Below are 24,974 nucleotides of genomic sequence, written 5' to 3'. Positions count from 1 at the left end.
GTATGTACCAAATTCAAAGCCGTTGCGCCGCCCATCTGAAGTGGACTCTTGCCACATGCCAAGGTGTTCTGCCAGTCATCCTTACTCTTTAAGCGGCATGGGCACACTCCTGAGTTGTTTCCAGCATATGATGTTTCAGATCGCGGCGAAAACGCGTGGATCGTCCGCTGGTTGCTGTAGGTTCCCGCGGAGCGCTTTTTACCCGGGGGACCTATCGAACGATCGTACGAACCACAACTAGCCCCACACAATCTCGCGATCTTTTTGGCCAGCACGGAAGTCGTCGATCTCTGCCACCGGAAAGAGCAAATTTCGTTTAGCCAAACACTATAATTGCCGCAAAAATGAGCGTGATACCCGGGAATCTGCCATGCCTGGAGCATGAATGCCGTCTTGATCATCGATGGCATATTTTGAACATTGCAGGCAGACCAGCTGACATGGCGTTGCTACTTTCCAAGGGATTCCACGAGCGACAGTTGCGCGGCGCCCAGCATTCAGCCACAAGTTGATGCGAGGGCGAGCTAGCCGCGAACATCGGATATGCGCCGCTAAGGGAGCCCCGGGCCAGTGCCGGGTGGTCAGGTGTCATCAAACAACACCATTTAGTTCCGTTCGCGGGCTCGGGATCCCTGTCGCAGCTGTGGACACCGACTTCACGTCTGGAGACTTGCCATCGTCGAGTGCTCATTCAGTTTTCTATGACTCGAGTAAAGTTAACAGATCCCAATAGACATCATGCGTATCGAGGAGGGATTCAAGCCTGTGAGTCATCGTCTGTCAGTATTGCTGTAGCGTCGCGAGGGCGCTCATATTTTCCAGGCTCCCTTCACAGAGTCACATCCCTATTTCTCAGATCCCGCCCTCTCCGGACTGCTGAAGCGCCTCTGCCCACCAGGCGTCTTCCAAGATGTCGAGCTTGATCTGGAGCGGTTTGGCGAGATAGTGTTGACCAGTTCGTCGTTCTATTGACAGCTCTAAATGCGCACACTGCGAAGGGCTCAATGCCGCGTAAATAGCCATGAAAGCGCTCAGTAAAGTTTCAGCGCGTCCGCAATTTGTTCAATACGACCAATGGGGCCAGCGTGTTGACGAGTTGCAGACGTCAGAAGGCTGGCGCGGGCTGAAAGCGCTCTTCCAGCAGGAAGGGATCGTTGGGATATTCTATGAACGAAAACATCGAGAGCACAGTCGAGTCCATGGCTTTGCGAAGATATTGCTTGCAGTCGGAGACTCTCACTCGGTAAGGTTCTGGCGGATTACCTGCAGGATGACAAGATGAATCTAAATGTTTTACAGATAGATTGTCCCCTGAGCATGACTGATGGCGCTGCAAGGGGTATGCCGTTAAGTTATGCGAAGGATATATCACCTTGACATCCAAAATCACAGTTATCGAGCTCATCGGAACGCCTGCGCTGAAACAGGACGTATTTTCTCGTCTCATCAAGTACGTATCATGTATCTGATCCGCAAGTGTGTCCTTATTCAGCATTGTGGTAGTCGTGATCCATCGTTGGCGTTCACAGCAGGCCAGTGGATGACTGAGGTTAGCACTTATAACCGATCTGTCATTTGGCTGAGACGCCGATCGTCATTCAGCGGCCCGGCGGTTCGGACATATCCCGCACAGAAACAACCGCTGCTAGCGTCATGGATTCGGCACCACTGCCATCGCATACCTATGGCCCCCGATACAGACTTGATGGGTTTAAGTGGTTCTCAAGCGCCACTGACAGCGACGTATCCCTTGCGCTTGCCCGCACCGGTACGGTCGCCGAGGGCACTCGAGGGCTCTCGCTCTTTCTCGTGCCGCTAAGGCTTCCGCTCCTCCGTCAGCCTGGCACGCCGCAGCCGTCGCCTGTCAGCAATCACATCTATGTTCATCGCCTCAAGAACAAGATTGGTACGCAAACACTGCCTACAGCAGAGCTATCGCTCCAGGGTTCAGAGGGATACATCCTTGGCACGCCGGGACAGGGCGTGAAGCTCATTACACCCGTGCTGAATATTACGCGGTTGCATTCAGCGACGGCCTCTGTTGGTCATTTGCGCAGATGCCTCGCGATCGCGACATCGTACTCGACAGTACGCGCAATCAAGGGTGGCCAGCAGCTGTTGAAGGATAACCCGCTGCACGTCGCCGAGCTGGCCAAGGCGTCGGTGCTGTACCGTGCTCTCTTACACATGTTGTTCGGCACAATCGCCCTTCTAGGAAAGGCCGAGTGTGGAGTCGCGACCAAGGAAGAAGAGTTGAGGCTACGATTGCTGACACCCGCTGTCAAGGCATTTGCGGCGGACAAAGCAGCGACTGCAATGGAAGAGTGTATGACTGCCCTCGGCGGCGCCGGATACATGACCGAGAACGAGTTCGGCAGGTGAGACACTCCCGCGTGTGAACACTATTATTGCATGCTGACAGTGGTGACGCCGCGGATCTGATCAGGATGATACAGGATGCATTGGTCGAAAAGATATGGGAGGGGACCATCACGGTCTTGTCCCTCGACCTTGTCAGGGCCGTTTCACAATCAACAGCTCTGGACGCTTTCATATCCGTACGCGTTCCATCTAGTCTCACGGTGTCCACATGTACTAATCACTTCACGAACGCCGTATTTCCAGTGGGCGCAAAAACTCCTTGCGTCGTGCCCAACATCCCTTGATACATCTCTCACCGTCCCCCTCGCCACTCTGCGCACAGCTATCAGCGACGTCAAAGAGGCATTTGTGGCGCCCATCCCGGCCCTGATTCCCCGTCCTGCGCTCTTGCTGTTCTCGCACGTCGCATGTGGTCTATTTTTGCTCGAGCATGCTGTGTGGGCATTCGAGGCAAAGGAACAGACGTGTGATGTGGACGCAGAGGTCTTCCGAAGGTGGGTGGAGGAAGGCGGGTTGAGCATGGCGATGGCGGACGTGCGTAGGGCGAAGGCTGCACCTTCCGACCGGCTCCGGGTGGATGGTGACCTCGTGTATGGCACCAAAGCTGGACACCATCCTCAGCGGGCACGTCTGTAGATTGACACCTCGTATGGTACGTGATGGCACGATGACAGTGTTTTGCCTGTCTGCTTTCGCATGAGCTGAGTCCGACACTGGTTTTCTGGTTCAGAATGCATGCATGGTCTCATTTTCGACATGATGGTAGGAATTTTGCCCACAGCGACAGCTGTGGCCCACTTCATGTACCACGAGACTGCTAAGGAAAGGAAATGTACCATTCACGAACTTCGCTGAGTCGATGTCCCAACTACTACATAACGAATATAACCACCACAAATTGGCTTTCTATATCAGCAAAGTGTGTCTTTGCGCATTGGTTACGAATGCGTACGCTAGTAGTCACACTGCGGAGGAGGGGGGGTTACGAAAAAGTTACAGACTCATACTAATCACTCGTTTCAACGTATGAACTTCGCGTGAATTCAACTGCGCCATATTATCCATATTGCTGAGCGCTTATTACAATTCGCTTCTAATCTTTCATAACCACTAAGCGTTTCAACTACACTGACTGTGAATAGCCATTCTCTTTGTTTACCGCCGACGCCTTGTTCATCGATGGACGAGTTATCGACAGCATTCCCTAGGACGGAATCTCCATTATCGCCGCGCGCTCGTCCGCGCAAGATTACGACGTCCTTTTCTTCCCAGACTTCCGCACCGCCAGGCCGACAAGGTCCAGCACGCCTCAGAACACCTGTTTCCTACCCCCACCTTTCTCCTGCTAGCATTATCAGCAACGGGTGAGCAATGCGGTCCAGCGTGATGAGGGTGTGCTCAGAGACTGACACGTTTATATATATAGGTCACCGTCAGAGATCCTTGCGCCAGTCCCAGTCAAACACCACAACCTCGCTGCATCGGAGAGCTCACACTGGCTCGGCTCTCCGACGCTCTCTGTCTCGTCTTCGCGTCCCATCTCCCCCATGTCGCTCGGTGGGACGAGCGGTGATCCACCCGTACTTGCTCGCCGCCGGCGGCTCTCATATCAGCTCAGCTTCTCGTCACTCATGGAGATGGAACTTGGCGCGCATCCACTACGCGCAGAACGCACGCACAAGTCCGACCCTGAACGCGACAGTGGAGAAGGGATGGGCAGGCGATGGGTGCGTTGGATGCACAAACACGGCGCGAAGCGCTGGGTCGTGCCATGCGCCGTCCTCATGTCGGTATGGATCAAGTGGGCAGTAGGATTGGGGTCGTATTCCGGTCAGTGAGCTGCGGATAGCGGTAAGACAGGAAGACTGAGCGGACGCGCTGGTTAGGACAGGGTGCGCCGCCGATGTTCGGTGACTATGAGGCACAGCGGCACTGGATGGAGCTTACAATACACCTCCCCGTGCGCGAGTGGTACAGTTATGACCTGCCGTACTGGGGCCTCGACTACCCTCCGCTCACGGCGTACGTGTCGTGGCTATGTGGGATTGTGTGAGTGACTGCATTTGCCTTTGTGGTTGTGGCTGAACGATCATTAGTGGATCGTGGATGGATCCACAGTGGTTCGCGCTTGACGCGTCGCGTGGGCTGGAGAGCGCGACTAGCAAGGTGTACCTGCGTTCGACGGTTATAGCATTTGACACGCTCGTTTACGTGCCCGCGCTGCTCATGTTCACGCATACATGGCAGAGAAGCCGCTCAGCTCGCACGCAGGTAAATCCACGTTCTTTTCTGACGCGGAGAGCCGATGTTGATTGTCCATGCAGGAGTACGCGTTATCAGTACTACTCTTGCAGCCCGCGCTGCTACTTATCGACTTCGGCCATTTTCAGTACAATTCGGTCATGCTAGGTGTGCGGCGCGTGTATGAGGCTCCACGAAATTTGCATGACTGATTTCCGTGATTAGGGCTGACACTTCTTGCACTGAACTGCTTCGCAATTGGGAGAGACATTTCCGGCGCGGTCTTCTTTGTGCTCAGCCTCGGATTCAAGCAAATGGCACTGTACTACGCGCCTGCAATCGGATCATACCTGTTTGGCAAGTGTCTCTACCTTGGGCCTGCGCATGGGTGCGTCCCTGCCGTTTTCACTATCCTTCATTTTCGATTTTCCTACGATACTCACAGACATATGTAGCATCCGCCATTTCATGCATCTCGCAGCCGTTACCATCCTCACGTTCATCCTGCTCTTCCTCCCGTTCCTTCCCCCTTTTGCACCACTATCTTCTCTGTTGGACCCAGTCACACGTATATTCCCCTTCAATCGCGGACTATTCGAGGACAAAGTGGCAAACTTCTGGTGTGCGAGCGACGTATTGGTTAAATGGCGGCGGCATCTCGGAGCGCAGGCTCTTGTGCGGCTTTCCGCTGGACTTACCGTGCTGGGGTTCTTACCCGGGGCGGTTGGGTTGATGTACAATGCGTGGAAACTGCGCTTGCAGTCTGGTCCTGCCGAAGAGAACAAGAGCGAGAAGGTCGAGGAAGGGGGCAGTGATGCTCGGGACAAAGCGACGAAGCAGCCTGTGCCAATAATCACACTACTTCCGTATGCATTACTGACGTCTTCGATGTCATTCTTTCTGTTCTCATTCCAAGTACATGAGAAGACAATTCTATTACCGCTGCTTCCGATCACGTTGCTGCTCTCTGTGGCGCGTGAAGGCTCGGAGACCGCGGAGATGAGCATGTTCGTGAGCAATATTGCTGTATTCAGGTATGTGGAGATGTTGTAATGGAGAATTCTCGTTAAGCATTGCTAACCAATGTTGTAGCATGTGGCCCTTGTTGAAGAAGGATGGCCTTGGGGTCCCATATGTTGCGCTGACGCTTTTCTGGAATCGGTTAATGGGTTACAACCCATTCCGTACTCGGCCAGAATCTCTATTACAATACGTTTCACTGGTGCGTACCTATCCTTGTTGCGATCCGGTGCCCACTGACGTGCTGTTCCAGGTCGCCCATACAGCATGCCTTGTCCTTCATGTACTGGAACTGCTCATGTCACCTCCTGCGCGGTACCCAGACCTCTTTCCGGTCCTCAACGTCGTTTTAACGACTCCTGTATTTGTGCTGGCATGGCTGTGGAGCATACGACGTGGTATTGAGATGGGGTGGGCCTTAGGTGGTCTGGGCTCCGGCATGAAAAATGAGGTCAGGCCCAAAGTCATTGAAGAGGACGCAGAAGGTGCTGTGCAAAACGGGAGCAGCAGCTCCGTCGGAGGGATCAAGCGCGAAGCCGGTGCCCGTGCAATCAGCTTGGGTTATGCGCAGGGGAGGCGGAGACATTTTTATCGGAGCGGGAGCATCAGCTCTGTGCTCAGCTCTGCGAGCCAACCCGGACGTGAGCGCGAGTCAAAATAGCCATCTAGTGCTGACGCGTATGTTGTGTATTTGTTGGACTCTGCTGTGTGTTCTGCTTGGATATTCTGTTGTGTTGCAACTGTAGTGTACCGTCCAATGGCCAATAGTCCGCAACTTGCTGCATTACGGTGCGCACTGCGAGCTACTGCGAGTCTCCCGAAAGGCACTGCAAAGTTTTAGGCCGTTGAGGCCGAGGTGACCTCGTTACAACCGAACCGAACCGGGCGCGCACCGGTTGCTGTTGTGGGCGAGCCTCGTGACCAACCTGCATTCAAAGACGTCCAGAGCTAAGTCCGGCTCCCGACCATATATTCCAACCCCATTTCCACCCTCCACGTCTCATGCGCTAGTAATCCTTATATCTTCCTACCTCATTTGCCTTTAGTCCTTTCACGCCATGATGTTGTCTACCCTCTCGCGCAGTCCCCGCACCTTCACTCTCGTCGCTCGCTCGCTTTCCACCGAGGCCATATCCTCCTCCCAGTCACAGCTACCCCCTCCTCTTCCACCCTCGCCCAACAAGCATCCCAGCTCGAAGCCCATTTCTCGTACGCGGTTTGACCCTGCACCACGGCCTGCTCATCCGCCGCGACCGCAGTACCAGGTGCTTCCGCACCTCCCGCCGTCTTTCGGCCGCAACCAGTTCTTGCCGGTCGCCGATTCCACACGTGCCCTTCTTGAGAGCATCGTTGCGGAATTCAATGCGCCCATCCGGTATGCGTTTGCGTACGGCTCTGGAGTGTTCGACCAGGATGGGTACAAGAAGGACGAGAAGCCAATGCTTGACTTTATGTTCGCAGTCACGCACGCTGCGCACTGGCACTCGATCAATATGAACCAGTTCCCGTCTCATTACCCATTACATGCACGAGTTCTTGGTTCGTCTTTCGTGGCGCGTGTTGAAGATATCAGCCCCGGTGTGTACTTCAATACCTTCATCCCCATGAAGGGTGTGGTACGTCGCGCGATCGTTATCTCCGCTCCTCCGTGCTGACGCCCTCTCAAGACCATCAAATACGGCGTGACAACGATTGACAATATGTGTGCTGACCTGCTCAACTGGCGCACACTCTACCTCGCGGGTCGCATGCACAAGCCCATCCGTATCATCAAGGATGATGCTCGCGTGCGCCTCACGCAGCAGGTCAACCTCACATCTGCTGTCCGCACCGCGCTTCTCACCCTCCCGGAGACGTTCACTCAGCGCGAACTCTTCACGCGTGTTGCGGGGTTCAGCTATGCGGGTGATGTCCGTATGTCGCTGCCCGGTGAGAATCGCGGCAAGGTGCAAAACATTGTCGGTCGTCAGACGGAGCAGTTTAAGGAGCTATACCACCGCCTTGTGGTCGCACTTCCTGGGGTACACTGGCCTGCCCATATGGAGACTATCCAGCAGGACACTAGTGCGCACGCTCGAGCAGCGCACCTCAGAAAGCTTCCCTCGAACCTATTGAAGCATATAACGGAGCAATATGCCTCGGAGGTGCACCCGAAGGAAGCTGATGAAACTATGTACTGGACGAGCCTTGCCGGTGATGAGAAGCTCCCGCAAATTATCGACCACGGTATGTCAGCCGCCGCTTGAGAGGCGAAATATCTTTGAACACTGATCCGCCATTTTCGTAGAGCTGCGCAAGATCGTGCGACAGTCGTCGACGGCGCAGTCCCTTAAGGGGATCGTCAGTGCGGGTTTAGGCAAGAGCGTGCGCTATTCCACGGAGAAGATCAACAAGTGGTGGAACAGCAGGAACGCGAGCGCGGGTAGCTCGTGAGGCGGATACCTCCTGCATATGCGCGAGGATGGGTTGCAGACTAACCACTATAGAGCTATGGATATTTGGGAGTGCATTGCTGCATCAGTAATAGCCGTTTAGGTAGTCAACACTATAAGCATTATTAGGACGCTGCGTATAATAAAGGTCAAGACCACTCCATAGAGCCAGTATGTGGCAAGAGACAGGTCGTTAACGTCTGCAGTCCTAATTTGTTCCTGAAGGATCAATGTAGCGCAGACGATGTCTTCCTTTAACTTTTCGGCCACGGGGACAGTGCTGAGTTATATTGCGATGTCTAAAAGTAATTATATGTCGTGATATATTCCAAAGTGTGATCCCTTCTTAGAGCAACATGGCGCAGCTGGAAGCGCGCGGGGCTCATAACCCCGAGGTCACTCGATCGAAACGAGTTGTTGCTAGTAATATTTTGTCATTTGTCATCAGGCCACCCTTATTTTGGCCATCTTATTTTTCGACCTCTCTATCCCTTATCCCTTTTCTCACTGACATGGGTATGACGCTACCTTCTCGCGAAGATGTTACTCCTGCCGAACAAATGCGTACTTTGATGACTCGAAAAGAGAACATCGAAGTCGAGCTCGATGCGCAGGCCTCCGTACTCAAGGCAAATAACTCGACAATGCAATCACCCCTCGTCGACCCGGAAGGATTTCCTCGTGCTGACATCGACGTCTGGGCAGTCCGACATGCACGCGTGCGCATCATCGAACTGCGGAACGATTTGGCTGCTTTAAGGGATTCGATAATGACGGCACTGCAAGGCGTGTATGACCCCTCTCTACTGAAGGAGGGACCAGCAATTGTGGAGGAATCTGTAACCGAAAGTATCCTGTTACCGTTTGCGAGGGTTAGTGGCGTTGCTCCCGGTAGTCCTGCAGCAGCAGCGGTATGTCTCTGCTTCTCTTTTGCTTTCGAAGCTTACGGCTGAATGCTACCGCTCAGGGACTTACGAGAGAAGACCTCATTCTCTCATTCGGCTCGTTAACGAAGGCATCCTTCACATCCTCTTCATTACAGCCGTTGGCGGAATTTGTTGCAACCCGAGAGAACGTGAGTCCCGCATGTACGCATCTCTGTCGACTTCACTTCATTCATAAATTGTTGGTCGCAGCAAGAGATCTCTGTCCAAGTGTTGCGTGCTGAGCAAGAGACTGCCACTTTGTCGTTTACTCCGAGAAGCGGATGGGGAGGGAGAGGATTGCTAGGGTGAGTCCCGCTTTACAAATGCGCCATCTGCTATGCTCATCCTCATCCTGGGACCTGCACGTAGATGTCATATTGTTCCGTATACCGTGTCATAGACGCTCTCGTTGTGCTTTATGTATTATCCTAGCTGTGAGTGATATCGTTGTAACAGTCAGTTTATCTCGCTGTATATTACGATAGAATTCATCAAAGGAATGTACCAATTATGAAGCCTCTTTTCCAGCCGTATCCATTTGGTCATTTATAAATGACCTCTCATCTTAATTGCGTGTTCCTGAATGCTACAGGCTCATTGATCTCTCGGTAGTGGGCCATGCGTAATATGTTTGAATCTTTGCCATATGGTGTTTCTGAAAGACATTTGCTCCTTCGTCGAGTCTCGAATGCACGTCATCCGTCATTCGCATGCGAACTGCGTGCAGTGCAGATCCGCATTCGTAGTGTTCAATGGACAGTTAGGTGCAAATCCTTTAATCTCAGTCCGGATTCCCTACTGGTGTTCTACCTTTCTGTGCGACATACTATGCCATCTAAATCAGGCTTTCGGTAGTCTCACTTCCCGTGCTATTGCGTGACGTGGCTCCTCCTGTGATCTACGCAGCTTAGTTGTCATGCATGATAACGTACCAAAGAAGATCCGGTGAGTTTGCCTCAACCCCCACACTTCTTATCCCTCATGCATGCATAGCCTGCCAGTAAGTTCACCGGAAGGACTCGTCTGAACGAACGGCGCATGAAACTTTATTATCAAAGCCCAATAATCCCTCCCCTTCGCGCTTCCACGGAATATGTCAGCGCGATGGACCCTAATCCAACCGTCAGAGCATGCAGCATTCCCTCATGGGTAGCTGACTGTCGATCTTGCTGGCGCGTCAGGTATACGCCGGTCTATCATTGGAGATCCAGCAGCGTTCGAAAATCGATATCGATGAGCGAAAGTCTATCGATCCCGCCATAAAAGTACGTACAATCAATTATAACGTCTTCAACACACTGCTTGCTTGTAATCGTACCTAGCTCGGAAGAAACGGCTGCTATCAAAGGCGAGTCGATACGTTCACGACCCAACCGTGCTCTCAATGATTGTTGGTTGCAATGCATAGATGGAGGCCGCGATGGCTTCGCGGCATACAGACGTGTGATCCACCACGCGATCCTTCAGCCTCGCTCTCTTTGGGCGGACAGCGATTACTCAGTTCAAGTCATCGATCCCTTGATACACGGACCACGTTTTGGCATACTTCCCTCTTTTCTCCCGTTCCTTGGCCAGAAAGTGACAATTATGAGAGGGAAGATCTGTGCCGTCATCCTGCTGATATCGATCGCTTTCTCAGAGTATACGCATATCATCACTTCCGTGAGAAAGACGCTATATCACTCACCCTGAGAATCATCACGGAACCGCCGTCGCACGGAGGCAAATATTCTACGCCTGACGATAATCGCATCACTTGCAGCCATCTTTCGGGGGATATTCTCCTTTATTCAACTTGGATGTTAGCACACCTGCGCAACCGGCACCTCTAAATTTCACAGCGAGTAGGTGTGATACACACATACGTCGCAAGATTGGCCTAATACAATCTCATCAGCCTTCTTACATCTTATTTTCTCCGCCGATTACATCGCATTACAACCGTACCTCTCAGAATGTGCTTGACACGATTAGCTTTCGGCCGGATAATTGCAGGGTATCCTTCCTCTCCCATCGCCTTGTGCTCCATCTAAAGCTTCCGAAACCAAGGTTCATGAGCGTTAAGACATTTATTGAGAAGCGTACCTTTTGATCGTGGAGCCACATGCACACCACCTTGCCGTACTGTTCTCCACGAACAACGGTTGGCCTTCAGACGATAAAGTAGAAGAGGAGGTTCTAATGGAGAGCATCCTGTGTGCTTCCAGCAAATCGGGATAACGCCATCGGCGCAGACTCTATTTCGAGACTCCTGGAGCACTCGGCTACGACTGCCCACTTGGTGCCACTGGGAGACACAGATGAAGATGGCAAGGAAGACCAACGTGAATCAGAGTGAACAGCGCTATCAGTGGTTCGATGGTTGGAGGAAATTAAGGGACTTAGGGAAACCGACCCGATAACAAGCGTCCAGAAAGGCCACGCCGTATTCTGAGGGGAGGGACGCAGACGCACGAAAGACGCACGAAATTCGAGAGAAACACGCATGCCATTATCAGTGCGTAGTAGTTCTTTACGACTGCACACCTTTCATGCCCTGTAGGAAACATCCGGTCGGGGCTGGACACAGGGAGTTCCAGATCGCGGTGCAACTTGCGCCTCGTGAAGGTGAATATCCCTGAGGTTGTTGTTGAGTGCGCTGGAGTCGTCAGCGACCAGAGCCGGAAGCGACACCCGACGTTGTTCTTGTGCACTGCATACAATCATTGTGCTTGTGAGTAGTGGCTCTGCTATACCATCTGGTATTCGCCAACTCTGACCACATCTGGTGAACCATCGTGAACGGCCGGAGTTCACACGGCGGGGAAAAACTTGCTAACTGGCTCCAGGCAGTATGTATTGCCTCTGACCTGGTAGGTCTGTACGGGCGCGGATTTTGCGGACACTCGGACAGCCGTTCTACGATGCTGCGAAGAAGAGGTGGACAGCCAATGTCAACATTTAGGGGATCTTAGTCGAGCTGGACGCGGTCCATATCGTCATCGAAACGCTCTAGAACCCCGCATGCCGACTCTCGCTTCGCGATAATCATTCGCCAGCAGTACGAGTTAGCGTCTATGTGGGTGGCCAGCTGTATGCGGGCAAGCGCGAGGTCGTTGCCGGTGCAGCGAAATCGACAGAGTCGGTGAAGGAACCCATGGATAATACGCGGCCGAACGACGTACCGCTGGAGATGTCGGACTTCAAGTTTGACTCTACGCCGATTGGCCAGCGTCACGATCTTCATGAACCATGAGACAAGACAGCAACGTTGTGGGAGGTGGAGAAGGACCTTCATCGAAAGCTAGCAAGGGACGGTTGGGTGAACATGAGCAGAGTCGGTGATGGGTATTTCATCCCGGTATTCGAAACTCCACGGAGGTATGCATGCCACATATGTGCACCTGCTTGAGCTGCCTATCTGTATGCTGAAAGATACTTGGAAATAAGTATTAATGGCCTCTCGAGTTCCTTCTTTGCGTTTGATGTCTCATTGCTTCCCTACTCGCCCGAGCTTGATGCCGGAGCCGCCAACGTGCCAGTGATAGTATCAGGAGAATTAAAGACCAAATCTGGCATGCGTACATGGCCTACTGTTCGCGGACGGTTCGATGCTAGAAGCCGACATGGTCATCTTCGCGTGCGCATCCGGAGCCTTATTATCCAATAACGTTGATATTGACCGCGAAATCCAAACACTGATATCGTGATCTAAAAGAGTTCTTCAAAACCAATTTCGGCTGCGAGATGATCGGAAATAGGAGTCCAGTGTCCGGTTTGGACGGGAAGAGCGAGATATGATACATGAGGACGCTGCCGACCCAGTGGATGGCCAAGATGAGTAACATGTCGTCACGCAGGCCTTTATGTATGGTGTTCAAAATTCTCCCGCACCGACATATGGAGCGGGAGATGCCTTCATGAACAGGATCCTGTCAAAGCAACTGGTAAGGACAATTCACGTCCATTCCCTCGATTCGGCTGACACACCTCCATGACAGGCTCTGCAGACCAAAACGATAGACTGGGCATGATTTTGCACACTATATGGGGGTTCATTAGGAAAACTCAAATCCAACTTAGGACACTTTTATCCGCTTGCCGTCACCAAAAAAGACAATAAGCTCGAGAAAGTCTCAGGACCTTCTTGTTTTGAACCTTTTTCTGGGTCGGAAGCTTCTTATTGTGCATTTGTTCGCTTGTACAAGCCAATACCAGCAAGAACAAGTCAAAAAGGAGGTTCTCGCTGAGCGACAAGCCGATTCGAGTTTTCCTGATGACTTGCTGTGTCTTGATTGTGCCTTCTACGTCTTCTCTGAGGTTGCTACTGAATACCCGATTTCCGCACTCGGTTTTTGCGCATATACAAGCTCAGCGGCGCCGTCTTCGCGGTGAAAATAGAATAAAAGCGCGCACATAAGCGAACACGCTGCAATATGTGATCGGATGGCCCTGACACTGTTGTGATCGAAGCCTCAAGTAGATGGCACTTCGCCATAGAGTCCTCGCTTCCCATCCGTCCTCGAACTGATTTATCGTCAAAATGACTGGCAGACTGGATAGCAATGCAAAGCGGAGATTCGGTTGCGACTACGGCTGATCTCATCGTGTCACGGGTCCAGACGCCGGCGGGTGATGGATACCTTGTCGCCGTCGCGATCTCCCCAGTCCCACCAACTCGAGTCCCGGCTCTTTGCTCGCACCTCGTCGTGTACTGACCCGCAGCTTTCAGCTTGCTTTCTTTTGCGTTTCATAAGATTTACTTATCTCTAGGTGATATCCGTAGGCCCGATTGTTTCTCTACATAGCTATCTTCGGTCTCTACCAGCCGCCGAACGCGCCCTTCGTCGATTCACTTCATCTGAGACCCTCTACGATGTCGCAAATATATATCGCCGAGTCTCCTGTACAGTCTACTCTACAATCTCCGCCGTCTCTCCAGCAGGAAAACACCGCTTTCCCACCGGGGGAAGTCGAGTTACCATCCAGCCCGACGCCCCTTCCCACTTCGCCTTCCACTGCTACGTCCAGGACCACCCGGACTGTCGCAATCATCAAGCACCACGCTCTTGAACATCGCTTTGACATAGAGCAGCGAATTTCGGAGGCGGGGTTCGAGGTCCGATGCTCTCCGTCTCTCACACCGTCGTACGATGGTATTAACAATCGCATGTTTACGCCCCGATATAGATCGTCAAAGAGCGTCAAATGGAGTTCGATGTAGAGACAGATCCGGAGACGCTCTTTGAGCTGTTCGGAGCGGACTACGAGTCGTTCGGCGAGTGAGTCTCCCAGTGTCCTCGATCTCCGAAATATTCTCAATATTCGCCTTCCCCCCTCTTGTACATTTCCTCCAGAGGTCCCGTGTGGGTATACGTCCTGGAGCGGCGACGAGCTGTCGAAGTTTGGGCGACCCTCATGGGCAACGCCGACCCCGCCATCGCGTGCAAGCAAACTCCGCACTCTCTGCGTGCCCTCTACGGCTCGAACGCCAAGCATAATGCGGTCATGGGCTCCCCCGACGTACCCACCGCCGAAATGCAGATCATGGCCGTCTTCGCGTCGTCTCCGCCTTTCCCGCCGACGGATCTCCCAGATACAAGTTTCAACTCGGACACGATGAGGTCCCCCTCTTCCTCCATCCTCTCATCGCTCCGCAAGACCACCTCGAGCGACGGCGACCCCGCCTCGTCCGTGACCAGCCCATCAACAGCAGGCGGGAGCAAGACCGGCAAGTCGCCCTTCAAGGCGCGCCCCCTCCCTCCGTCCCACACGACGCCCACAATCGTCCCGCGCATGTCCCGTGCGGCCTCCCTGCGCGCAGGCCTGCCGGTAGAGAAGACCCCGACAGTACACATGCCGCCGAGCAAGGAGCGCCTCGCTCAGACGTTCGAGAACGTGCCGGGACACAAGCGCCGCGAGACCATCACCGTCGCGAGCACGGCGCCGCCCGCGATCGCGCCCCGTATGACGCGTGCGGCGTCCCTTCGGCTTGGAATCACGCCCCCGGAGAAGACACGGAAGAGCTTGCCTGCGTACATCGGCAACGGCGGCGACGGGCAAGGGGAGAAGAAGGACCCCTTTGAGGGCGTGCCAGGGCATAAGCGGCGGGAATCAATCCCTGTGGCGAGTACGAAGCCACCGACCATGTCGCCGAGGACGAATCGGAGTGCGACGCTGCGCCAGATGAAGGAGTCGGCTCCTCCACCGTCGTCGTTTACGCGTGAGTAATTTGACTTATCGCGTCACGGTGAATATTTAAGAAGATTCCGTCATTTTGAATAATTTAGTCCGGACACGCTCCGAGCAGCCCCCGTCTCGGTCACAGTCTCGCAATTCCTTGGACCAGTCCACAGCCCGTTCTACCGTCACGCGCCCCGCCTCCGCCGCTTCGGCGCAGTCTCCCGCCTCCCGACCTACACCATCGCGCGCGGCATCACGGACTTCTGCCACAGCAGCTACGTCGCGCAAGTCCACGTCCGAGTCGCGAGCCTCCGTCTCTGCAAAGCCTGCTGCAGCAGACAGTGCCTCCGCTCAGAGATCGAAGGTGGTCGGAACCACGGATGGAGCTGCAGAGCCCGCCGCTGCAAAGCCGAAAGCACGCGTGAGCAGCACGCAGGCGCCTACCATCGTACCGCGCACGAACAAGAGCGCTGCGCTGCGCGCGGCAAAGATGGCCTCGGCCTCTGCGACTGCCACGGCGGTGCCCTCTGTTGCGAAGGCGAAGCCCGCACATGCTCCGCGGGCCATCAGAGCGTGATACTTTGAAAAAGCCCTGTTGCCATCCAAAAGTTCCCTGGGTTATGATCAGATGATAACAAGCACTGCGCCATGGGAGTCTCTTGGGTGTCTCGATTCTCGATGTCTTGCTTGGGCGCACCGAAGCGGGCTGTCAAAGTCGAGATATGGTACACGCCTTGTGGTTCTGTCCTATTCTTTTTCGAAGCGCGGACTTGGCTCCTTCTAGCGTGCTGGACGCTCTTCGTTTTCTCTCACACCTCTTGCTGTTTTACTCGAGCCCCGCTGCGCGCACATACCGGGCCTCTATTGGCTACGCTCGCGGACTGCTCAGATCTATGCCCTCTCCCCTCAGAGTACAAATCCTATTGTTATGGTCGGTTGACTTCGCGTTTATGCGCCGCTGCTGGCGTCTTCCTGTTGTACGTGTAGTAGTTGTCTATCCTTAGTGTTAGATTAGTGACGAGGTGGCTCTGACGGTCGGCTCTTCAAAGCATAGCATGATTGATGGTGATGTTGCGTTCAGGACATCTCGAACGCAGTTACGCGTGGTACGACCATCTCGGCAGCTGAACAAAATGATCTACAGCTCTTAGCCTCAGGTAGGATGCGCCTCTCGTACCGTTTCTGAGATCTCAACTTGACTGCGGGGTTAGCTTACAATCGCAGTCTATAGGGCACCGTCGCTGAGGCGAGAACACGGTCACGTGATACAAGGCCTCCGGAAATGTCCACTATCTCGCTTCAACGTCGAAGAAACACCGCAGACATGAAGCGTTTTGCATACGTGGCAAATGCTTAGCAAATGTCGACAGGTTTTTTGCCTTTGTGATCTTAATTTGCTATGGTTCCTTCCCACATTCTGTATTAAGTATTTGCATATAATATGTTGGAGGCAGAAATTTAAAATCATATATTTTAAGAAATGACACCATTTTTAAACTCACCAAATACATTTAGAATTTGAGTGCTGTTGAATGTAATCATACAATTTTGAATTCCAAATCATCACATGTATAAAATACCCAGTAGCAGACGAAGGTGTAATTATGCCTACATTCTACTTCCCTACTGAAGTCATTCGTAATTACACCTTCATCTGCTACTGGGTATTTTATACATGTGATGGTTTGGAATTCAAAAATGTATGATTACATTCAACAGCACTCAAATTCTAAATGTATTTGGTGAGTTTGAAAATGGTGTCATTTCTTAAAATATATGATTTTAAATTTCTGCCTCCAACATATTATATGCAAATACTTAATACGGAATGTGGGAAGGAACCATAGCAAATTGAGATCACAAAGGCAAAAAACCTGTTGACATTTGCTAAGCATTTGCCACGTGTGCAAATCGCTTCATGTCTGCAGTGAAAGAGAGTTGCAACACATTGAAGGGACTGTTGAGAGGTAGGCATGATTGAAATGTGTTTTCCATTTGTTACAACCCTGAGCCAACGCAGCCCTTAACTGCGGTGTGACAGGAAAGGTGACCATGCGTGACAGGCGCGTCGGGCCGACATTCGTGACAGGTTTTCTTGTAGTACGATAGCGGCCACTATCAGACTTGGTCATCTAGTTATTAGGCTCCTATACCCACCTCAGCCAGTTCATGTCCAAAAAAAATGCTCGGCATTTTTTATTCCTCGTTAGAGATGAATGTCTGCGGCAGCGTGCTCTAGCATCCCTTGAAGTCTTGAACCACATCGAATCGGCCTCCAGATCAACTTACACTGTTGGAGGCAGGAAGATGACTTGGGCTCTGCAAACAGCGGGGTGATTACTGGAAGGATCTCTTCAACATGCGCAATCAAGAGATGACGATGAGAAGTGCGCGTTCAAGCCCAAGTGGGGAGGAACAATTGATAATCATGAAATCGGTTGAGATGACACTTGCTAAGATTGTACCTTGCGATCCCATGTCATGGTTTACTATACAGGCACATACATTTGTTTCTCAATGTTCAGTTTATATGCTGGATCATGGACGATGAGGACGGAAACACCTCTACCTGCATAAGCAATAGACCAGACTCACCTCGGATATCATAGCTTTTCCACGTTTCGCTTCATTGCCGTCATGCGCCCCTCGCATCGTACCTCAAACCCTCTAACTCTCTAATCTCTACATCACTCTGTTCATTCCAGTTCTTCACGCTATACACGAACCACGTCAATCCCGCGAGCACGCTCCACCAGAAGACCTCCGGCCAGCCAGCCAAAAACAGCAGCGACAGCGCAGGTGCGCCCAGAGTGAACGGGCCGACGAACGTAAACGCGAGCGGAAGAGTGATGAGGGAGAGTGGGAACGGAAGGCCGGCGATGGCGAGAATGAGAGGATGTGCAGGCGGTAGGAGTAGCAAGAAGAGGTTGAGATGGAGAAGGATGTGCAGGAAGGCGAAGAACGGAGAGAGCGGGATCGCAGGAGGAAGGGGCTCGAACCACGGAAGGAGAGCGTAGAATGGATTGTCTCCGCTAAGGATGAACACGATGTGTCTGATGCATTGTGCTCAGCAAGTTGACAAATGCTCGACGGCTTAGACTTACAGCAGCAGCGACAGACCAATCACAGCCTGGACAAGGAAAAGATATTGACTGGTTGCGGCATCACTCTGTCTCCGAAGGCCCTCAATGAGCTCTTGTTGTTCTGCGAGGAGGATGTTAGCCTGTCGTAACACTTCGCATGCAGCTAGCCACTCACCTTGATCGTCCAGGATGTGCTCCTCGCCCTGCTGCTCGTTCTCAGCAGAAGACTGGAAAGGGACTCGCTGTCTCAGCGACATGGTAAGAGTTAAACAGATGACGGTGGAGGTCGCAGACCGGGGCGAGATATATAAACCATCGCTGAAGGTCTGGGTGGGCGGGGTGGCACTGGGACTACGTCAAAGGCAAAGGCCGAGACGAGATCGGCCGAGAATCACGTGAGCTCGAGCCAATCAGATCTCCCGCTCATGAATTTTCGATACGCGCTCTGGTTCACACACACCAGTATGTCGTCCAGCAACGGGCTCGCACACGACGTTGTTGAGGAAGGCCAGTTTGACGATGCTCCCGATGATAAGCCTGGCGCACCCACAGCAGAGACTGGCAGCACTCCTCTGAACCCGCGTGAGGGCCATGCCTACATCGACGATGAGGAAGCACTCCTTGCATGGTCACAGAGCGAAGACGAGGATGAAGAGCGCGACGCGTTCGAGGAAGAAGAGGACGAGCTCGAAGCCTCGGTCTTCCAGACGCTCCGTGCCGAAGACGAAGATTGGGAAATCGCCGAGCGAGGTATGTCGTGCTCGACCCGGTACGCTACTCACCGAGACGAACCGCCCACGCAGACTTCACAAAACAGTACAATCGCTTGAAGCAACACGTAGCCGTGCGCACTGGATCTGCACAGGGCGTTGCATCCGCGATCAACTCCCGAGCTACTGTCGCTGCTTTGCCTGCAGTCAACCGACCGCGTCTAACAGCGAAAGCCGCCCCTTCTGCTGTGTCTACATCAAATGCATCTGTACCTCGTGCAAAGGACCAAACTGCCGACCAACTGCAGGCCTTGTCCAAGTACTCGTCGCGCATCCGCGACATCGATATGCCGTACGACCTCGGAGTAGGCGTGAACAGAAAGGGTCCGTCGGCGACTGCGAACATGAAAGACAAAAGTGACCGCGCCACGAGTGAGCAGGTGCTCGATCCCCGGACACGAATCATCCTTTTCAAAATGATCGGCCGAGGGCTGGTTTTTGAGGTGAACGGGTGCGTTAGTACCGGCAAGGAAGTATGTAGGCATCCTCCTGTCGTTGTATTCCGTTGCTTAATATATTTTCTTTATCTTCCTCACATGTGGGCGTATGTAGGCGAATGTATATCATGCACTCACGCCTGACCGGAAACATCTCGCATTGAAGATCTATAAGACGTCTATCCTGGTATTTAAAGATCGCGACAAATATGTCACAGGAGAGTTCCGCTTCAGGCGAGGCTATAGGTACGTACAGCGTACCGAGTGGTACTGCACGGACTTAGTAATCGTGCAGCCGGCATAACCCTCGCAAGATGGTGCGGCTATGGGCAGAGAAAGAGGTACGTAACCTCAAACGTCTAGTAGTAGCAGGTATCCTCTGCCCGGAGCCTATCGAGGTACGGGAAAACGTTCTGGTCATGAGCTTCATAGGCGACAAGGAGGGCTGGTGCGTCCGTTCATGTCTTGCCGTATAGGCAGTTATTGCAGGCAAACATGCTCAGCGCACTTCCGACTGCAGGGCCTCCCCACGATTGAAAGATGCCGACATTCCCGAGTCTGCCTATCCCGACCTGTATGTCGAGCTGCTCTGCATGACGCGCAAGATGTTCCTGATCTGCAAGCTCGTGCATGCCGATCTCTCCGAGTACAACGTCCTCTACCACATCGAGGACTCGCCCCCGCCTTCCTCCCCTCCCCAGTCGGACGCTGCCTCACCCACCGAGCAGCGCGGCCACCTCTACATCATCGACGTCTCACAGTCCGTCGAGCACGACCATCCACACGCATTCGACTTCCTCCGCGCCGACCTGCGCAACATCGAGGACTTCTTTGGCAAGCGCGGCGTGCGCACCATCGGTCTACGGCGCGCATTCGACTATGTCACGCGCGAGGTGCTCCCTGGCTCTGCAGACCAAGAAGAGACAGCAGTCCTGCGCCTGTGGATGGAAGAGCCCGAGCCCGAGCCTGCAGCAGACGTAGACAGAGAGATGAGTGCTCTCAGCGATGCGAAGGCAGTCGCGGATGCCGCGCACGAGGACTCGGTCTTTCTACGGTCGTACATTCCGCGCACGCTCAACGAGGTGTATGACCCTGAGCGCGACGTCGACGTGCTCACCCGCGGGGAGGGCGCCAAGCTTATTTATAAGGACACGATCGGCATCGTCGGCCCCAAGAATGAGCCGAAGAGCGCGCTGAAGTTGGTGGAAGGCGGCGACGTGGTGGTGGTGCAGAATCACAAGGCAAACGGGGTCAGGTTCAAGGAGCATGACGACGCTGATGAGGGGCGGGTTAATGCGCTAGAGGCGCAGGAGGTGGGCAGCGAAGTCGACGGCGAAGGCTCCAGCTCGGATGCGGAAGACGAGAGCTCAGGCGCTGAGGAGGTATCGTTCGAGGAGAAGCAACCGCGCGGACATCGGCATGAAGATAAAGAGGCAAAGAAAGTGCGTCCCCCCTGTTCCCAACCCTCTCTTCTTCATCTCTACTCGCGTACAGCATCCTTTCTCGAGCGTAACGATAGCAATATAAATATACTGACCAACTGCCGTGCAGGAGCGGAAGAAGGCGGTGAAGGTTGAGGCGCGCGAGCGGCGGAAACACAAGATCCCGAAGGCCGAGAAGAACCGCAAGATCAAGGCGACCGCGCGCGGCGGATGAACCCCTGATTCATCCTCTCTGCCGGCGGCGGCCCCCGTCGTGTGCACCTCTTTCGGCGACGGCGACTCCTTTGTCTTTGCCATATTTGCTAGCGGAGTCTAGGCTGGGCTTGGTATTTTAGCTAAACACTGCCCTTCTACTGCATTCCTAACATTTTCTTGTGACCGGTATTTGCGCCATTTCGTTATGAACTATCTAACGCTCATTTACCACAGCGGGGCTACTTTAGTGCAAAACGACTTCTTGTATCCGCTTTTGTGAGCAAAGCACGTTCACGAATAACATGTAGCATGATTTCACATGGTCCATTCACATCTGCTGCGCGACGTGCTCACGCCCAGCGAGTCCATGACCCACGGTGAGATGAAACTCGGGAAAGAGCCCAGAGAGCTCCCACGGAAATGAAGTTTGGGGGACCGTCCAAAGAGGGTTAGGACAAGGATGCCTGTTAGAAAGGGACCGGATGAACGAAGCCGGCGGTGATGTTTTACCTGGAAGCGCACTCCTGTCGTTCCGCCGACGATTCACTTGTTTAGGAAATCCCGCTTCCGGCGGCGGCGCCGTCGGGCAACTGCACACACTGGACGGACGGAGATGAACCTGTCATAGTGTAACAATGCGCGTATTGTTCTAAATAAAATCCTACTAACAAGTGGGCCATGTGAGAGTAGAACAAACGCCTTTTCCAAACATATCTACCGACGGGAATTTACTCCCCTGCACCACATCCATCTAAGCTGGCGTGGCTCTCATGCGTCTGTAACGCATCCTTGACTAGCATCCTCGACCACCTTCACGTACTTGTACAGCGTTCCCTGCGCTACCTTCAGCGGGGGCGCTTTCCACGCTTCCCTCCTGCGCTGCAGCTCCTCTGGAGACACCCGCAGCTCCATCGTGTTCTTGACCGCATCGACCGAGATGACATCGCCATCCTGAACCAGCGCGATCGGTCCTCCCACCTGCGCCTCAGGAACGACGTGGCCGATGCAGAAGCCATGTGAACTGTGCAGAAAGAAAAAATTATTATTTAGAGGGGATGAGCGTGAATTAATTTTTGCAACAATCGCCCGGAAAGACATACCCGCCACTAAAGCGCCCATCCGTCAGACACGCAACGTCGTGACCCAGGCCCGCGCCCATGATCAGACTCGTCGGCTTGAGCATCTCAGGCATACCTGTGGCGGTGGCGGTCAGTTCATGAAAACATCGTCGAAGAAAGGAGCGAGCTACCAGGTCCGCCCTTCGGGCCCAGATACCTGAGCACGACGACAGTCTTCTCGCCCTTCTTGATCGAGCCGCTCTCGACGGCGGCGACAAAGTCATCCTCGGTGTCGAATGCGCGTGCCTTGCCAGTGAATCCGAGCCCCTCCTTTCCAGTGATTTTTGCGACCGCTCCGCCAGGCGCGAGATTTCCGTAGAGGATTCTGTCGATGGTTTGATAATTAGGGTCCTTGCCTGGCAGATACAATTTAGATTTCGACCGCGATTACTAACCTCAAATGCCCAGTTTCCTTGATTGGGTTTTCCAGCGGACGGATAATGTCCTGATTGGTGAAGGAAAGCTCGCCGTGCTCGTGGGTCCACCGCTCTAGATTCTCGCCGAGCGTCCGACCCGTGACAGTGATGTTGTTTCCGTCGATCCGTTTATTTTTCAGCAGATAAGCCAGAATCTCTGCAGATTGTGTCAGAATGTCCGGCGTGACTCCGTCTCCGAGAGAGACATACTGGGAATGCCGCCGAGCTTATACACGTCTTCCATGACATATTTACCGCTCGGCTTCAGATTTGCGAGGAACGGCGTCCTGTCAGACACATTTTGGAAGTCGTCCAGCGTCAGCGTGATGCCGACGGAGCGGGCGATGGCAATCAGGTGGAGCACGGCATTCGTGGAGCCACCGAGGATCATCGTCAGAACCTGTGTGACATGAGCACGTGCGAGCTGCCAATCGGCCACAAAAACAATCACCATCGCGTTCTCAAAGGCCGAGCGAGTCATGATATCGCGCGGAAGAATATTTTTCTCGAGGAGGTTGCGCATCGCAGGCCCGATGGCCTCGCATTCCTTCGTCTTCTCTGGCGACTCGGCAGGGAACGACGAGGACCCGGGCAGCGTCATACCAAGCGCCTCCGCAGCGCTCGCCATGGTGTTCGCCGTGTACATCTTCGGAGACCCCTGTGAGCAGAGGCGCATCAGGGGGCGGCGTGTGACTTACCCCACCGCAGGCACCTGGGCCGGGACAGGCGTAGCGGATCGTTTGATACCGCTCCCGTTCAGCGGCCTCGGTCTTGCCCTCCTGGAGGTATTTCCCATAGGCCTGGAAGGCCGAGACGATGTCGAGCTTTGGCGCGCCCGCACAGGACCCTGCGCGGATGGTGCCGCCGTACAACATGATGCCTGGGCGGTTCAGCCTGCCCACTGGAGTGAACCGACGCATCCGGAAATTAGCACAGAGACCGCGATATTATCGCAGGAGACGCACGGGCTATCAGGACACCGGGCATGTTCTTGTCGCAGCCAGGAATGGTGACCACACCGTCGAGCCAATGGCCTCCAGCCGCTGTCTCGACCTGGTCCGCGATGAGGTCGCGCGACTGGAGAGAATATGACATTCCTCGTGTACCCATGCTAATTCCATCGCTACATAGAGTTACCAGCGATGAGACAAAGCTTCACGGCGCGTATGGGCTATACGCGACAAACCTAACTCCAACAGTCCCAAACTGGTACCCAATGATCCCTGTGTCAGTCAATGACTTCTTGGCTGCTTTACCTAGTCCTAGGAGATGTCGATTGCAGCTACGTTCCATCCATAAGTTCACTCCAGGGTGTGGCACCGTCAACACTTACGGGTTGCCCTCGTACCTGCGTCACTATGAGTCATACCGAGCAGTGCAGCATGTCGCATCGCAGCTCACCAAACACTCGCGACGCCGACCATAGCCTTGTTGAAATCATCGTCGGTCGTGATGCCCTCGGTTGCATAGAGCATGGCCTGGCTCGCACCCTGGCTCTTGCCCTGGGTGACGGTCCGGCTGTAGCGGTTCATGATCACCTTTTCCGCAGAGCGGGGCGCGGACGTCGCGAGACATCTTCGCGAGGCGCGGAGGCGGGAGTGGCACCTGGCAGGGAGCGAGGACGTCCTTGGGTGCATGGTGCTGTGAGGCGCGTGCGGGCGGTGGCTGCGAAAAATACTGATCCCGACGCCACACGGCCAATCGCAGCGAGTCAGATTGATCATCGCCCCTTTTGGGCATATCCAATTCGGCGTCTGGGGCCAATCCTTCCGGCAGTCTCCGCGTAGACTGTGGCCACGAAAGACACGAAATTCGCTGCAAAACTCGCTCTGCACGGTGCAGAAAGAGCAGGGAAACGAGCAGCTCAGTTCGCGAACGGTGTGATCGCCGAGGATCTAAGCGATGCGCAATTCCCATGGAGATATATCGAGATAGCGTTCTGCGCAGGCGACCTTCTTTGCCTGGGAAGTCGTCCGCTTACGGTCGATCAGTGCCACTAGCCGCCCGGAGTCGGTCTGCGCCGTTATTATCAGCACGCCGCTCGAGTTTCAGGCTGAGGCCGTCACCCGCGTCGCCCGGGGACGCGCTGCAGTTGCGCTCGTCAGCGCGGGAGGGTGAGCGAGTGCGACTGCCGCTGGGAACGGGTTACCACCCTCGCGGGCAATCATGTACAATTCCGGAAGGTGTTCTATAGGAGTAGGTCGTCGAGACGAAACATACGAGATTGTCGATCATGTTGCGGGTGTTCGATTATGTGACCTGTGACCGGTGACCCAGGGTAAAGGGACGCCTCGCTCATGATACGATGTTAAAGTCCAACAAATGCGATTTATTTTTTTTCCTTCCGAGA

At 53.8% G+C, this 24,974-nt stretch overlaps 9 protein-coding genes and 1 non-coding gene across 10 annotated transcripts; 7 read left to right on the top strand and 3 right to left on the bottom strand.

The window, feature by feature from the left end:
- The first annotated feature begins 572 nt into the window (after window positions 1-572).
- On the top strand, window positions 573-3,243 carry LAESUDRAFT_722826 (uncharacterized protein). Its single transcript, XM_040908287.1, has 10 exons — window positions 573-683; window positions 734-765; window positions 823-955; window positions 1,020-1,243; window positions 1,300-1,339; window positions 1,393-1,450; window positions 1,504-1,549; window positions 1,603-2,378; window positions 2,447-2,558; window positions 2,626-3,243. Exons 2-10 carry the CDS (start codon window positions 739-741, stop codon window positions 3,016-3,018), a joined length of 1,809 nt encoding a protein of 602 aa, XP_040766863.1. The 5' UTR covers window positions 573-683; window positions 734-738; the 3' UTR covers window positions 3,019-3,243.
- A 167-nt stretch (window positions 3,244-3,410) lies between these two features.
- LAESUDRAFT_742010 (glycosyltransferase family 57 protein) lies at window positions 3,411-6,454 on the top strand. The gene is made up of 9 exons (XM_040911170.1): window positions 3,411-3,746; window positions 3,809-4,212; window positions 4,269-4,431; window positions 4,479-4,653; window positions 4,707-4,791; window positions 4,849-5,011; window positions 5,079-5,657; window positions 5,716-5,845; window positions 5,897-6,454. The coding sequence occupies exons 1-9, from the start codon at window positions 3,562-3,564 to the stop codon at window positions 6,302-6,304; spliced, it is 2,292 nt and encodes a 763-aa protein (XP_040766862.1). The 5' UTR covers window positions 3,411-3,561; the 3' UTR covers window positions 6,305-6,454.
- A 161-nt stretch (window positions 6,455-6,615) lies between these two features.
- On the top strand, window positions 6,616-8,371 carry LAESUDRAFT_722823 (Mmp37-domain-containing protein). The gene is made up of 3 exons (XM_040908286.1): window positions 6,616-7,259; window positions 7,311-7,869; window positions 7,931-8,371. The coding sequence occupies exons 1-3, from the start codon at window positions 6,702-6,704 to the stop codon at window positions 8,074-8,076; spliced, it is 1,263 nt and encodes a 420-aa protein (XP_040766861.1). The 5' UTR covers window positions 6,616-6,701; the 3' UTR covers window positions 8,077-8,371.
- A 54-nt stretch (window positions 8,372-8,425) lies between these two features.
- Window positions 8,426-8,498, top strand: LAESUDRAFT_t29. Its single transcript has one exon. It is a non-coding gene; the product is annotated as a tRNA-Met (tRNA).
- Window positions 8,499-8,522: 24 nt separating this feature from the next.
- LAESUDRAFT_674858 (uncharacterized protein) lies at window positions 8,523-9,533 on the top strand. Its single transcript, XM_040905574.1, has 4 exons — window positions 8,523-8,986; window positions 9,043-9,150; window positions 9,212-9,306; window positions 9,371-9,533. The coding sequence occupies exons 1-4, from the start codon at window positions 8,588-8,590 to the stop codon at window positions 9,399-9,401; spliced, it is 633 nt and encodes a 210-aa protein (XP_040766860.1). The 5' UTR covers window positions 8,523-8,587; the 3' UTR covers window positions 9,402-9,533.
- A 4,323-nt stretch (window positions 9,534-13,856) lies between these two features.
- Window positions 13,857-15,740, top strand: LAESUDRAFT_647207 (uncharacterized protein; the record flags this gene model as incomplete). The annotated part of the gene is made up of 4 exons (XM_040904042.1): window positions 13,857-14,099; window positions 14,171-14,262; window positions 14,338-15,203; window positions 15,271-15,740. The coding sequence occupies 4 exons, from the start codon at window positions 13,857-13,859 to the stop codon at window positions 15,738-15,740; spliced, it is 1,671 nt and encodes a 556-aa protein (XP_040766859.1).
- A 1,471-nt stretch (window positions 15,741-17,211) lies between these two features.
- Window positions 17,212-18,575, bottom strand: LAESUDRAFT_748343 (uncharacterized protein). Its single transcript, XM_040911511.1, has 8 exons — window positions 18,422-18,575; window positions 18,268-18,367; window positions 17,821-18,216; window positions 17,759-17,787; window positions 17,669-17,732; window positions 17,453-17,482; window positions 17,321-17,415; window positions 17,212-17,257 (listed from the first exon to the last, which is right to left on the bottom strand). The coding sequence occupies exons 1-7, from the start codon at window positions 18,501-18,503 to the stop codon at window positions 17,370-17,372; spliced, it is 747 nt and encodes a 248-aa protein (XP_040766858.1). The 5' UTR covers window positions 18,504-18,575; the 3' UTR covers window positions 17,212-17,257; window positions 17,321-17,369.
- A 119-nt stretch (window positions 18,576-18,694) lies between these two features.
- Window positions 18,695-21,429, top strand: LAESUDRAFT_695693 (RIO1-domain-containing protein). The gene is made up of 6 exons (XM_040906249.1): window positions 18,695-18,996; window positions 19,050-19,489; window positions 19,569-19,699; window positions 19,749-19,901; window positions 19,974-20,895; window positions 21,005-21,429. Exons 1-6 carry the CDS (start codon window positions 18,711-18,713, stop codon window positions 21,107-21,109), a joined length of 2,037 nt encoding a protein of 678 aa, XP_040766857.1. The 5' UTR covers window positions 18,695-18,710; the 3' UTR covers window positions 21,110-21,429.
- A 268-nt stretch (window positions 21,430-21,697) lies between these two features.
- Window positions 21,698-24,584, bottom strand: LAESUDRAFT_722817 (dihydroxy-acid and 6-phosphogluconate dehydratase). The gene is made up of 11 exons (XM_040908284.1): window positions 24,026-24,584; window positions 23,958-23,972; window positions 23,811-23,906; window positions 23,590-23,747; window positions 23,323-23,525; window positions 23,076-23,270; window positions 22,835-23,024; window positions 22,604-22,781; window positions 22,340-22,533; window positions 22,191-22,284; window positions 21,698-22,111 (listed from the first exon to the last, which is right to left on the bottom strand). The coding sequence occupies exons 1-11, from the start codon at window positions 24,259-24,261 to the stop codon at window positions 21,859-21,861; spliced, it is 1,812 nt and encodes a 603-aa protein (XP_040766856.1). The 5' UTR covers window positions 24,262-24,584; the 3' UTR covers window positions 21,698-21,858.
- Window positions 24,520-24,792, bottom strand: LAESUDRAFT_756758 (uncharacterized protein; the record flags this gene model as incomplete). Its single annotated transcript, XM_040912210.1, has 2 exons — window positions 24,520-24,639; window positions 24,691-24,792. The coding sequence occupies 2 exons, from the start codon at window positions 24,790-24,792 to the stop codon at window positions 24,520-24,522; spliced, it is 222 nt and encodes a 73-aa protein (XP_040766855.1).
- Between the last annotated feature and the right edge of the window lie 182 nt (window positions 24,793-24,974).

The sequence above is a fragment of the Laetiporus sulphureus genome, assembly GCF_001632365.1.
Source record: "Laetiporus sulphureus 93-53 unplaced genomic scaffold LAESUscaffold_8, whole genome shotgun sequence".
Classification (NCBI taxonomy): Eukaryota; Fungi; Basidiomycota; class Agaricomycetes; order Polyporales; family Laetiporaceae; genus Laetiporus; species Laetiporus sulphureus.
This window is presented reverse-complemented; position numbering and strand designations above follow the sequence as displayed.